Here is a 12,709-nt window from a genome sequence, read left to right on the forward strand (position 1 = left end):
ATTCCTTGATGCAGCGGAGACAATAATGTTTGTGTGTTTTGTGGCTCTTACTAAGCTGACCACTGGGCACAGAGACTGAAAACACTGACTGTCACCCTTGCCATCAAAGAGCTGAAACATCAACAGTCTCTTGAAAACCTCAGACGGGCACAGTTGGAACAATAACCCCTTTAGCAGACCAGAGGATGATGACACTTTTGCATGACAAAACTTCATTTGTCTGGAGAAGACTCAGTTAGTTTTTGCTGATCTTGGTTAAGGAGGAGCTTCATGTTCAAAGGTAGGTAGCACATCCTTCTGATAGGAAATAGTTTATCACCCTCTAGTGGTATAAAACAGAAGTGCACCATCATAAAACTATTGCAGTAAATACAGCATCCTCCTATTGTTTGCAGTGTAAATTTTGGACACTGTGGTGGCTCTGTGTGTGTCTAGGAAGATGTAGAAATCCAAACTGGAGCCACAGTAACAGATAGAGGGCCAACTTTAATAATACAAGTAAGTAAAAGTGTTTTTAAATATGGTATAAAAATAAATGCAGGAGAATAACAAAGAATTATGTTTTACATAAGACAGGAGACAGCATTTTTGCAATTTTGAATGTGACTTTACAAGTGCAATGAAAATCATATGTGCTAATTATTGTAGTGCAAGAAAATAATGCAAAGCAAAAATAAATGCACAATAAATAATCATAAGAATAATCATAATATATATGTATATATATTGTATATTCATTCTGCACAACACTTCCCATAGCGTGACAAAGTATCTGTGACCTCAGATAGTGATGACATTTGATAGATTTTATCAGTTTAAGCTGTCATTTTATTATTTTTTTTTACTATGTCTTTTTTCTTTTTTCTCTCTGACATCATTTGTTTCTGCTGGAAGTGAGAGAGGGGGTTCAGATCCAGCAGTTACGATGGAAAGCACTGGAACGCTGGATCTGATGCTCTTCAAAGACATTTTTTCATCTCGTCAGTCTGTCAGTGTCCTCACAAGTCCAGCATTGCCCCCTTTCTGAGAATACTGGAAATATATTAGGTACTGTAAGAGGAGAGAGAAGAGGAACTTCCTCTCCATGGACATGCAACATCCGGTGGACAACAGACGAACAGATGGCCCGGCTCATTGTCTGGCTGAGCCAAGAGCTGATGGACAGACGATGATGACGAAGAGATGAGATGGTCCCCCCTCTCCATGTCCCAGAGAGAGAGAGATGGCATTGATTTTAGCATGATGGCACGTGACTGGTCAGCCTCTTGGATGCTAGTGATTTCTCCTGGAAGGATAGAAGGAAAGAAAGAAATATATTATTCCAAATATATATATAATGCAGTGTAGGTATTAAAATCACCCTGCCACATCAGCTGATGGCAAACAAAAGCAAAATAGTGAAAGGAAGTAATGTAAGAAAAAGCAAAAAATGGTTTAGTCTGAAGGTTGTGTGAAAACTCAGAGTCAAAGAACATTTTAAGTCGATTCAGTTTGTGCAGCTTCAGGGTTGCGATGTCAGAGGAAACTTGTGAAATTAATGGAATGAAGTTGTGCTGAGGAGCCACAGTTGGTAAATCCAGCTCTTCTAGGGTGAGTGTGGTGAGTGCACAAATCCACTGTACGCAAAAATGTCTGGGAAAATGTCTCCTCCTTTGTACACGATGCCGTTGAAGAGTGTTATTGTTTGCACTTTTCTAATTGTGGCTACATTTCTGTGTTGTACATATGGTTGTAATTATGCATACAGTTTGTCTATGTGGCTTAAAGTATGTTGTATATCCTTTAATTTGTTGTGTAGCCTGTTTAGGTGGCCTAAAGTATAGGTTTATTCATGATACAGAATTACCTCTTGTTGTGCTATATTAAATGCAGAGTAATTAAGGGATTTTCCGACTGTTCATCTAAATTTATAAGCATTTGTGTGTGAATGCCTGTGCACATATTTAGATATCATATGTATAACCATATTTATGTTTTTTTTTAGAGAATATGATCATGTTAATTATACTTCAAATAAAAGCTATGTGAGGTGAATTAAATGCCCCCTGTTAAAGCTGATTCCTTACGCTCCAGCACCTACACTGTTACAGTCGCTGACAATTACACATGAATGAGCTGAAAACACCATCATGCCACACAAGAAGTGGAACCATTTACATTTACATTACCTGGAAGCAACAGCCTTCAGAACAAGTTCTTACTTTTCTGTTGGGAGAGACAGATGGACATAATGGGTGAAGGTAGTTTATAGCAGAGAAGACAAAACCACAGTTTTTACCATTAGTTTTCACCTGAATATGCTTTAGGAGAAGTCAAAAACAAACACGCTGTCTGCCCTGAAATGGATACAGGGTAAGTCTAGCTGCTTCTTTCTTTTTAAAACCCTCCGGCTATAATAATAAAATCTCCTTTCCCACAACGACAAGGTGTAGGAGGTATGACACAGAGTAGGTTTTAAGCACAAATATACTTATATTATTCTAAATAATTCATCATGTTGTGACAGACTCTGCGCCTCAACTGTTCATGATGCTTTTGGCTGTGATCACCTTCTACCTTATCTGTGCCTGAGACAGCCTATTCACCACTATTCTGCTTATTACTGGCATGTGGGTGCCATTCTCTTTGAGTGTTCCTTAGTTTGACAGTGGTGGATTCATGAATTTTCTTCTTGAGATCCATTTCTGTAGGAGGCACTGAAAGGAAGCTAGATATAGTGGGATTTTTCTCATACCGATGCTGAACCAAAGATGTAATTCAAACACTCTGCAGAGAAGCAAAAACATCCAACTCAAAGAAGACAGGCATTTCTCAGGAAGTGGTGGAAAGAAAACTAGAATTTAAGTGTAGGGAATATGTTTATGAGATTAGTTAAGTAACCAAAAAGGAATTCCAATGTGATTCCCATTTTTTCCACTTCTATTGTTTGCAAACACATATGTGATAATAATCTACAAGCATCTCCAGGCTGTAGAGCTGAGAGTCTACCACTGCAGAAAAGTACTATCACATGTGTGTGTGTGTGTGTGTGTGTGTGTGTGCAACACTGATGGACATACCTTTGTGAAAAGTCACAGTTGTGGGTCTGGACATTACCTAAACATCTGCATTTTTTGGTGTAACTCCTGTATTTTGGTTCATGTCTTACCTTCTTCTTAGCCTGTAATAGCTCCTGGTAGGCACTGGAACGGATGAAACGGCTGTAAGAATCACTCTTCATCAATTTGTAGATGTGTTCCTGTTGCAGGAGAAAAATCTTAAATGAATGTCTGGAAGTATCAGCAACAAAACAAAGTGAAAACAATCTCCTATTTTTTTTCTTAATCCAGCCAAAGCAAACTGTAAACCATACATTTAAAGGAGTTAAAGTAAGAAGTATTACCACAGAGCTGCAACCGATTAATCAATTAGGTGCTTGAAGCCAATGCAAAAATTCACGATTGGATTAATCGACTCGAATTGATTGAAGGGAGATATTCTATTGCAGTTTTTCTGAACTGAAGCTTCTTTGTGTGTCACAATAAGCGCCAGTGTGAAACACAACAGTGGAAACAATGTTTAACAGCAGAGAAATGAAGGAAACAAAGCTTTGATTCAGGAGAAGTGGTTGAATGACTTTTTTGGATCACTTTGAGTCGATTAATTGGTTGCAGCTCTACATAGATCTTTACTTTTCTTTGCATATCTGCAGAAATTGGCCACAGTGTATATTTGTATGATATTTTTCTGTTTTTGTTTTTTGCTTTTGTTTTTTTCCTCAAAATGAGAACTGAGAACTGAGAAATAGCTGAGACCAGAGTTGCACTTGAGACTTGCAGGCATTGTTAAGTGTTATTATAATAGTTTATATTATACCACCATAAGAAAGCAGATTTATCATTATGTATTATATACAGTCAGGTTCAGATATATTTGGACAGTCCGGTAGTTCTTATCTTTTTGCCTCTGTACAGCACCACAGTGGATCTTAAATGAAGATATCATGATTAGATTGATATCATATGGTATTATTTCTTATTTTACATATTTTATTTTCTCATGTATTATTTTGTTTATATGTACCTGTGCATCTTCAAAGGCATAGCGTCCAGGGTCCTTGACATTCTGGGTGGTTTTGTCGTAGCTCTTGGAGTCCACATTAATGGCACTGGGTGCTCCGGGGGCCAGAAACTCCTGCCAGATCTCCTGAACCCGAGTTGGAACTTCTCTGATTGGACGTTTCTTTAGTTCTTGGACCGCTAACCAGAACCTACAGACCAGACAAATGGTTGCGACATACAGTATCCCATTTAGATTTAAATAAACCGTTGAGTCAATAAGGTTAGTTACCTTTTTGCTTAATTAGACTAATCGGTAATAAAATGCTTTGTAAGTCATTAATTGTAATAGTGGCAGTCAATAAACCAATAGGATTTTTAAAGCACAACATTAAGGGTAGATTAACTCAGGGATAATAAGGGTTCCCTCTGTAGATGAATAATAGAAGAGAAACAATAAAATTAAAGAGAATGGAAAACAGTTCCATAATTTCTTGTAAATGATTTAACTATAAATTATCCAATTATTTAAAAGAACACTTTCATAATTTCCAGCTAAAGTGTCATATGTACTTATAATGAACATTTTTAGACCAATGCTCAGATTAGATAGATTTCAACCCATAAAGATTTCCAAATGAATTTTCCCTACATTTAACCTTTGCTAAATTATTTATTGCCACTTATTGCAATACCACCTTCTGGATTTTGCATTTGTCTGTGCAAAGCAGGTATTTTTCTGTATTTAATATACTGATCATGTCAATGTTTGTAAAAGTAAATTCTAAGGTTGTTATATCAAAACAGAGAAAATTAAAGCCTCTTTAGCCCTATCAGCCTGCCCGCAGGCCGAAAAAATTATATTAATATTCATCTACTATAAAAAATATAATAAATCAGGACAATGGATGTTTTTTTCAATTTTTGCTCAAAGTTTAGACCCTAATATTTATAAAAGTACATCAAAAGTGTATTTTAGTGCAAACTTTAATGTTCAAACATGATTTTTAATCTTTGTGGGGTGAAATATACGCTATTAAAAATCTCCGACACGAACAATTAATTTATGCATATCATCGTCAATCCAGCCGAAAAAAAAAACAGGGGAGGATAAAAAATTCTAATTTCTCTTTTAGTTTGTTACAGTTTACTCAGGTATAGTAATAGATACAATATTTTAGACAATGGGATTAGATTCTGTGAGGTCTCTAAATGTCCATAGACACCAAGAACATCCATATGAACCTTATTATTGTGAAGTAATTCTTCATTTACTTTGGGCATGTCTTTTTAGGTGTTTTTCCCCTGAAAATATGGTCAGGGTTAAACAGGTTAAGAAAAATGAATATTTCTGATTAATATATCATTAACTGAAAATACAAACAAGAGTCTCCAACTACTGTTATCTGTCAAACTACATGGGTTATACTGATGAACCAATGTGGTCGATGATGATGGTCTTTTTACGCTCAGTATGGAGCCTTTGAACATCCAAATATATCATATCTGATGAAGATAAACAGCTAAGAAACTGCATTTTGTTCTGAATTATTTTAATGTACTGATGGGTTTAGTGGTTTAACAGTTATCAGACATTTTGTATCAGATGTTTTAGGTTACAAGTAAAGGATCTTTGAGGGTTAAAAGCTCTATGAGGAACGTGCTGTTCTTAAAATCACATATTAACATTGTCACTAATAGTACTATGCTTCTTGTTGGTGATATTATACACTATTGCATTGTCCAATTTTTAACCTGCCTTTTATTTTTTACTCTGGTTTATTGCTTGTTTCATCCTCTCCTGTTTACTGTACGGTGTCCTTGAGTGCCAAGAAAGGTGCCTATAAATAAAATGTATAATAATAATAATAATAATAATAATAATAATAATAATAATAATAACAATTATTATTATTATTATTATTATTATTATTATTATTATTATTATTACAGAAGTGATATACTGATGCTCATTCTACTGTGACCATACAAGGTTTAGGGAGAAGCAACTCAGACATATACCATTAGAGGGAGCAAATCTCCATCCTCTGTTGTTTTCATGTACCTTTAATGCTCTGCAGTATTTCTGTTACCATGAATAAACCGATTAGCATAATATTTCGCCCACCTGTGTTGTTCTGCACACAGCTGTAACTTGTGAATATTTTAAAAAGCTGCATCCATCCCCTCTTTGACTGAACCATATTAGACAACTTGTCACCCTCAGAGGGAAACAAGGACAATAACAGCAACAGTAAGTACGGTTCGCTTTCATTTTTGTTTACATGAAAATATGGCGAACGTTCTCTACGACTGCACTGACAGCTAATTAAAAGTGAAAGAACCAATATGCAAGCTTAACTGGGTTGCCATGATCCCCCCTTTTATATGTGTCTGAACAAAAAACAGATAATGAGAAATGACTTTAAGGAGACAGCTGATTATTTTACTGAACTGTTTTTCCAATCTGAGCATATGGGTAGGTGCAGTGGGAGACCTGGATATACTGTATAAACCACTATGTGTTTCATAAAGCTTGTGTGAAAAATTTCATGTGAGTCCGCGTGCAAGTGCGTATATGGTCGTGGGAGGCCTGGAAAGTGAGAATTAAATCCTCCACAGTCTCTCACGAGGGCCCCTGTGTCCTCTTGCATTATTAACATTGCAGGGACAAAAATCACACTGTGACACGACTCACGGAACATGATTCACCTCACCTTTGTACAGATTTTTATTTGACTTGTTTGAACACAGTATTTTATGCTGTGCTGAGTGTTACTTATGCTATTCTCCATCAAGCAGGGTTTAATTCCTATTCATTTAACTAAAAAGTAGATGTTAGATCCAACTTTACACAGACTTTAATAAAACTTAAATCTCTACTTTTTTTTTTCTCATTTTTATTAGTATAATACAACCCATTCTCCTCAGGTTGAGGAGCAGGAAAAGAAACGCAAGGACAGAAAAGAAACAAATGAAAAGAACAGCCTGTGTTATGTGTCAGAATGTGTTTAGGTCTCTTAATAGATACATTTCCCCTTGAATGTCAGCCATTTTCCCCAGTTTCTTAAATCTGTACTTTTTTTTAAATTACATTTTGGACATTTTCAAGTTTCATGACAACAGCCAGGTCTGGTACTTCATTTTCTACTATATTTAAATTCCATGCTAGTTTAATGTAAAGTATTCAAATAAATCGTCTATGTAAGGTTTCATGTGAAAAATGAGAATTTGAAACATCTATTGACATTAATTATATTTCAGCTAGCTTTTTATTTTATTTATTTTTTTGTGCTAGTGCTTGTTTTTTTTTCAAGGGTGTTTCTGTATGCAACTGAGCTATTGTGATCAAATAATTTCCCTAGTGGATCAATATGGTTTGTCTAAGTCTAAGCATGAAGATTTTCACAGAAATTAGTGTTAAGTGGCTATTATTGTTAGCTTAGTATCAATTTAGCTAATGTAAAAACAGGCTCCCAGTGTAAAACTAACTTCACTTAAGCAAACAGGCATATGTGAATCTTTCATAGCGCACCTTTAAATGATTTAGATCTCATTTGCATAATACACGCATCCACTTTGGAAATGATTATAGTGAATACAATTTCCATCACAGTTCCTATGATGAGTATATGAAGGTGTTATCTGTAAATCTTTCTGTTGCTGTTGTGAATTTGTGCAAATATGTTATGAGTTAGCAAACCCTTCTAATAATAAATATCCAAATAAAATGGAAGTGAATATATGTCATATCGCTAGTCGCTTTTCCATTGGCCATCTGCGCAAAACTTTACCGACATTTACTAAATGTCGAAAAAACAGAAGTGCATAATGTCAGTTTTTCCATTAAATCACAAATTTGTTTATTTATTATCACGAGATGGCATGAGAAGTCATTCCATAAACATGGCGACGAACGTAAATATGGTGTTGATTTACAGGTTTATTCATTATTATTAAATATTACCTCTCTATCTCATACTAAATTTAAAAATTATAGGGTTTCCTGGTGTGTCCACACATACCGCGACATGTTTCGTCTTCTTCGCTTGTTGTAACATACATCAACATCTGTTTTTTTAATTCACCTGACTCTAGTAGCGAAACAAGGTTTTTCCTTTGCAGTTTTGTGTGATATACCATTTGCGCTACGCCTGAAAAATCACTTCTTGCCAGTGCAAAAACTTCTAGTCAAAAAATGAGACTTTTGGCGAAATTGTCGTTTTCCCATTAGGTAAATTTTTATGTGCAAATTATTTTGGCGCAATTTGAGGGTCAATGGAAAAGCAACTACTGTTGTCCTTCAGGTGTGTTTTTTAAGTGCACATTTCTTTACCTGAGATTCTCTGAGCTGAACTCAGACTCCAGGAATTTGAGGAATTGCTCTCTTCCCACAGGATCTTTAAGGACCTCATCAATACCAAAAGCCCACCGTTTTACCCTCTGCTGGCCTGGCTCCTTACTGAGGACACACACACACACCAATGTTTACAATAAAAACACTGCTAATTGTAAAAAAAAAAAAAAAAAAAACAGGATGTGGACAGATATAGTTCATCTATATTAGTCTCTCATCCGTCCTCATGTGCTCACCTGGCTTCAAGTTCCCAGAGTGTGGTGTCATCTGAGATCCAGGGGTTGGATGGATCTGGTGGCGTGAGGAAGGGGTCATATTCAACATACTGCTCTGTGTAACCCAGCAAACTGTTTTGAATGGGAAAGCAAAGAGGAAATAGAAATCACTACAAAAATATCCTTTGTGATTTATTAAGACTGAGTGAAAAAAGTGCTGTTTGATAGGAAAAACTGGGACTGTATTTGGACAAAAACCTAGACGTCCTTCTGCTGAATGCACCTCTCATTCAGTGAACAGAATTACAAATCAACACCATGTGTGCCATCCAGTATCTGGCAGCATCGGTGTTGACACCCACTAAAGGCATTGTCTGTGCTCAGTCCCTCCTCAAGGTCACTGGAGCTCTTAATTCTTCACCACATTGGGCCATTTAAAGGCTCAATAAACAGATCGATGACTAAACTGAATAAAGACACAAAGAACGTCGCTCACCTCTCTGCCACTTTGGACATTTTCAGTCGATGCCTGTCTAATTGCAATTGCCAAAAGGTGATCTGAAACCATAGAAGGGAACAATTAGCATATATCTCACTCTGAATTCACAAGAAAGTGTGGTTCTTTAAACACATTTAGTTGAGATCCTCAGTTTTCTCTGCACCTCCATCCTACATTATTCTGTTCCTGCATATTAAATCATTACGCCAAGGAAAAACTATATAATAAACCTACTGTCTCATTACATTTACTAATTAAAGGAGACACTCTGCTGCAGTAATAGAGCTCAACTTCAGATCTGACCTGTTCTTGCAGTTCTTCTTCTGTCGGCTGCTTGGCCTCGGGGGCCGGAGTGTGGGTCGGGCTGTGGGTACGGATGTCATTCTGCAGTCCATACACAGACTAAGACAGGATAAAAGGTCACAGATAAAATAACACGGCTGCATATTCTTTCTTAAGGTTTTTTTTTTTTGTCTCTGTGTTTCATTTATGTGTTTTGTGTGTGCTAAATATATGCATCCCACTGCTGCAAAAAATCCAATCACTACTGAGCTACTGATTAACTCATTGATCGACAGATTGATTGATTTTATGGGCTTCAGTGAGGCTAAGGCCTGATATTGTCACCTTGGTAAAATAATTGCCTAAGTTGTTTTTTTTATTCTTTATTTTGTTTTGTATATTAACCCTTTCATGCACGAATTATGAGAACCTTAATCAAAAAATTTTTCCTGAGTCTTTTTATTCTTCTTCAGGCATAAAAAAAACAATGCGATTGAAAATTTTCTTCTGAAAAATAAATTTTAAAAAAATTAAATTAAATTAAAATAATTTTTAAAAAATTTAAAAAATACATTAAAAAAATAATAATGAAAAAAAAAAAAATCTTATGGACCTATTTTTCATGAAGTTGCAAAAATTTCCACTCAGCTGGACACTACACGTTTAATTTTTGACGCACAGAAACATGTGTTTACTGATAAATTGCGTGAAAACTATGGGGAGGGCTTTGTGATTCTGGGGGTTCATGCTCAGGAGAGATCTACATAATGTTCTCAATTCATGTCAGAAAAGACATGTAGTGTCTTAAAACTTTAATAAAGATATGTGAAAAAAAAAAACAACGAAAACAACAAAATCTATGAATATAGAAGAGAAAAGCTGTAGAATAGCTGTCCACTGTAGTGACTAGTATGCATGAAAGGGTTAACACGCACAAGAAATATTATCCAAAATTGACAAACAACCAAAAAAAGGGGGAAAGAAAGATGGGGCAGAAATAATCATGTACTTGAGTGAGCACTGTCCATGTCTTTGAATAGTGCCCATTTCCTCCAGTTTAGTTCAAAGTCACCTGCTTTGATTCGCAAGTAGAAAGTCATTTTCTCCATACTGTAGATCTCATCCATAATGTCCATCCATTGCCTTTGGTTTGGAGCATGACTTTTTAACCAGTTTCTGATAATGGCCTTCTTAACCCTTTATAGGGCATTCATTGAAATACTCTGAAATTCAAAATTTCAACCTTTCTATGTTATTGGAAATCGTTGTATCCCTCCTCTTGCACTAAAACATCTGGGCAGCACTTGCTAAAAAGTAAAAACATGCAATAAAACAACCGTTATAAGGTCATAAACTGACAAAAATCACTCATATTCACTATTTACAGCTTCAACATGTCTATAAAATCTGTCTGACTCACTGTATAGTGTTAGAAAAACCAACAAGCTTTTGGACCTCACTTAGGCATGGGATTGGCCCCATATTTAATATTTGTGGAAATTACCAAACATAGTCACTTGCCTGATAAAGGGTTAATGACCACAATCATTATTTTGAAAAGATATATGTCTTCTTTCATAATTAACCCTTCTGGGATCAATCCCAGAAACAAAATCTGGGGATCCCTGGGGACCTAATGGTTTAAGATGCCCTTCAGAATTTTGATAATCTTGTCCCAGACAGATATAGTTTGACACACACCCAGAAAATGTGACCACACTGTCTCCAGCATCTGTATACTTTTAATTTGAGGTATAACAAAGACACGCGTTAAATTCTTCCAACCAAATTCTCTCCAGCGCCTGGAGCTTGTACTTCTATGTTGTATTTTACACATTAAATGCCAATTACATTCTGGGATTTCAGTCTGTAATTCTTCTTCCCATTTCAATTTAATATATAATGAAGTGTTACCATTGCTTTTTTGTTGACCTGCATATAATTTAGAGACAATCTTGGTAGGTATTTGCTTAGCCTAAGTTGTTTTTTCACAAAAATAGATTTTTTCTGGTCAAGTTTTTTGTGTTTCCTAAAAATATATATACATGAAAAAATTACTTAGGTGATTATTTTAGGAAGGTGACAGTACTTTTTTTTTTTTTTTTTTTTAACCAGGTATTTACATAGACATTCGGCTGCCCTTTGAATGTAATTGTCCACATTCTTGTCTCTGTAGCTTGCATGTTACCGGAAAAGCATGACATAATTAATATGAGGATAATTCAGGAGCTCTCTATCTTGTGAATTCTGCAAATATGGCAAAAAGGCACGTTTATCTCATTCAGCCAATCTGAGAAATTGACAAAGAGAAACACAACCAGTATTTTCTAATGTCTGCTGATTACATAACACACAAAATTTGCCATTCAGATATGCAGAGCAGTTTTCCAACAACCTCTGCTTTAATAATAATATAATAAAGTATAATAATCCCCATACTGACACTACACCATTCGTGTGCATTCTGCTTCTTACATAAAAGAAGAGCTAAATTTTCATGGTGTGCACAACTGATGTTCCAAACAGAGACAGCATCTGTGATCTGACCATCATCCCACAAATTCAGACTTAAAAGCAAGTATATCTCCAGGCTTAGAAGCATATCAAATAAAAGAACGTTATTTCTTTTCATGTGTGTGTCTGGGGCATCACGATCAACACTACCATTAAGCATTTAGAGTGGAGGAATGAATGGTACCTTTCTGGTTTTGTGAGGATTTTTCATTCTTGAGGACTTCTTTATGTCGACTTCTGTTGTATTCACACATCCAGGCTGGGAAAGGAGCAAGGAGAAGATCATAAAATCTGCCCATCTACCAAAAGTTTTTAATTTTCATGATTCCAGCTGTTACACTTTGAGCAAAAATGCAGTTTCACCACCATTGTAAGTTCCAGTCCATCAAACCTAATATGTTAAGATGGGGTGTGAAGTGACTCTGTCTCCTGGACAATTTGTCAGAAGTTGGTTAATTAAACATGGAATGTGCCAATTCTAGCAAAACAAGTAAACCAGCGGGAAATCAGAGTCTTGGTGTGCAAATTCTGGGAGATTGAACAAGTAGTCTAATCTAGGTCTCTTCCAGAAGAACAGAGCTAAGTAGCTTGACACGTCACTGTGAAATCTGAATTAATATTGATTATGTTGCTCCAAGGACGCATAAATTGGACTTGTTATTTTCCAATTAAGCATGGAGCTGTGGTTCTCAGAGAAATACAGAGGAGACCCCTTAACCTCAGGGAGAAAATAAATGCAAATGCAAGGTAAGTGTGTATGAAAAGGCAAAGAGCATCAATGAGGTTGAGGTGTTTTGACATTTAT

General features: G+C 35.9%; 1 protein-coding gene across 2 annotated transcripts in view; it reads right to left on the reverse strand.

Moving 5' to 3' along the window:
- Nucleotides 1–778: 778 nt before the first annotated feature.
- rgs7a (regulator of G protein signaling 7a) overlaps nucleotides 779–12,709 on the reverse strand; it is a 62,800-nt gene continuing 50,869 nt past the window's right edge. For both annotated transcript variants that reach the window (XM_030156070.1, XM_030156071.1), the window contains 9 exons: nucleotides 12,089–12,163; nucleotides 9,412–9,510; nucleotides 9,106–9,167; nucleotides 8,631–8,741; nucleotides 8,374–8,499; nucleotides 4,063–4,249; nucleotides 3,149–3,238; nucleotides 2,169–2,205; nucleotides 779–1,285 (listed from right to left, as the gene is read on the reverse strand). In XM_030156070.1, coding sequence (XP_030011930.1) covers nucleotides 2,185–2,205; nucleotides 3,149–3,238; nucleotides 4,063–4,249; nucleotides 8,374–8,499; nucleotides 8,631–8,741; nucleotides 9,106–9,167; nucleotides 9,412–9,510; nucleotides 12,089–12,163 — 771 coding nt within the window. In that variant the 3' untranslated portion in view covers nucleotides 779–1,285; nucleotides 2,169–2,184. The remainder of the gene's footprint in view (nucleotides 1,286–2,168; nucleotides 2,206–3,148; nucleotides 3,239–4,062; nucleotides 4,250–8,373; nucleotides 8,500–8,630; nucleotides 8,742–9,105; nucleotides 9,168–9,411; nucleotides 9,511–12,088; nucleotides 12,164–12,709) is intronic.

The sequence above is a fragment of the Sphaeramia orbicularis genome, chromosome 15, assembly GCF_902148855.1.
Source record: "Sphaeramia orbicularis chromosome 15, fSphaOr1.1, whole genome shotgun sequence".
Taxonomy (NCBI): domain Eukaryota; kingdom Metazoa; phylum Chordata; class Actinopteri; order Kurtiformes; family Apogonidae; genus Sphaeramia; species Sphaeramia orbicularis.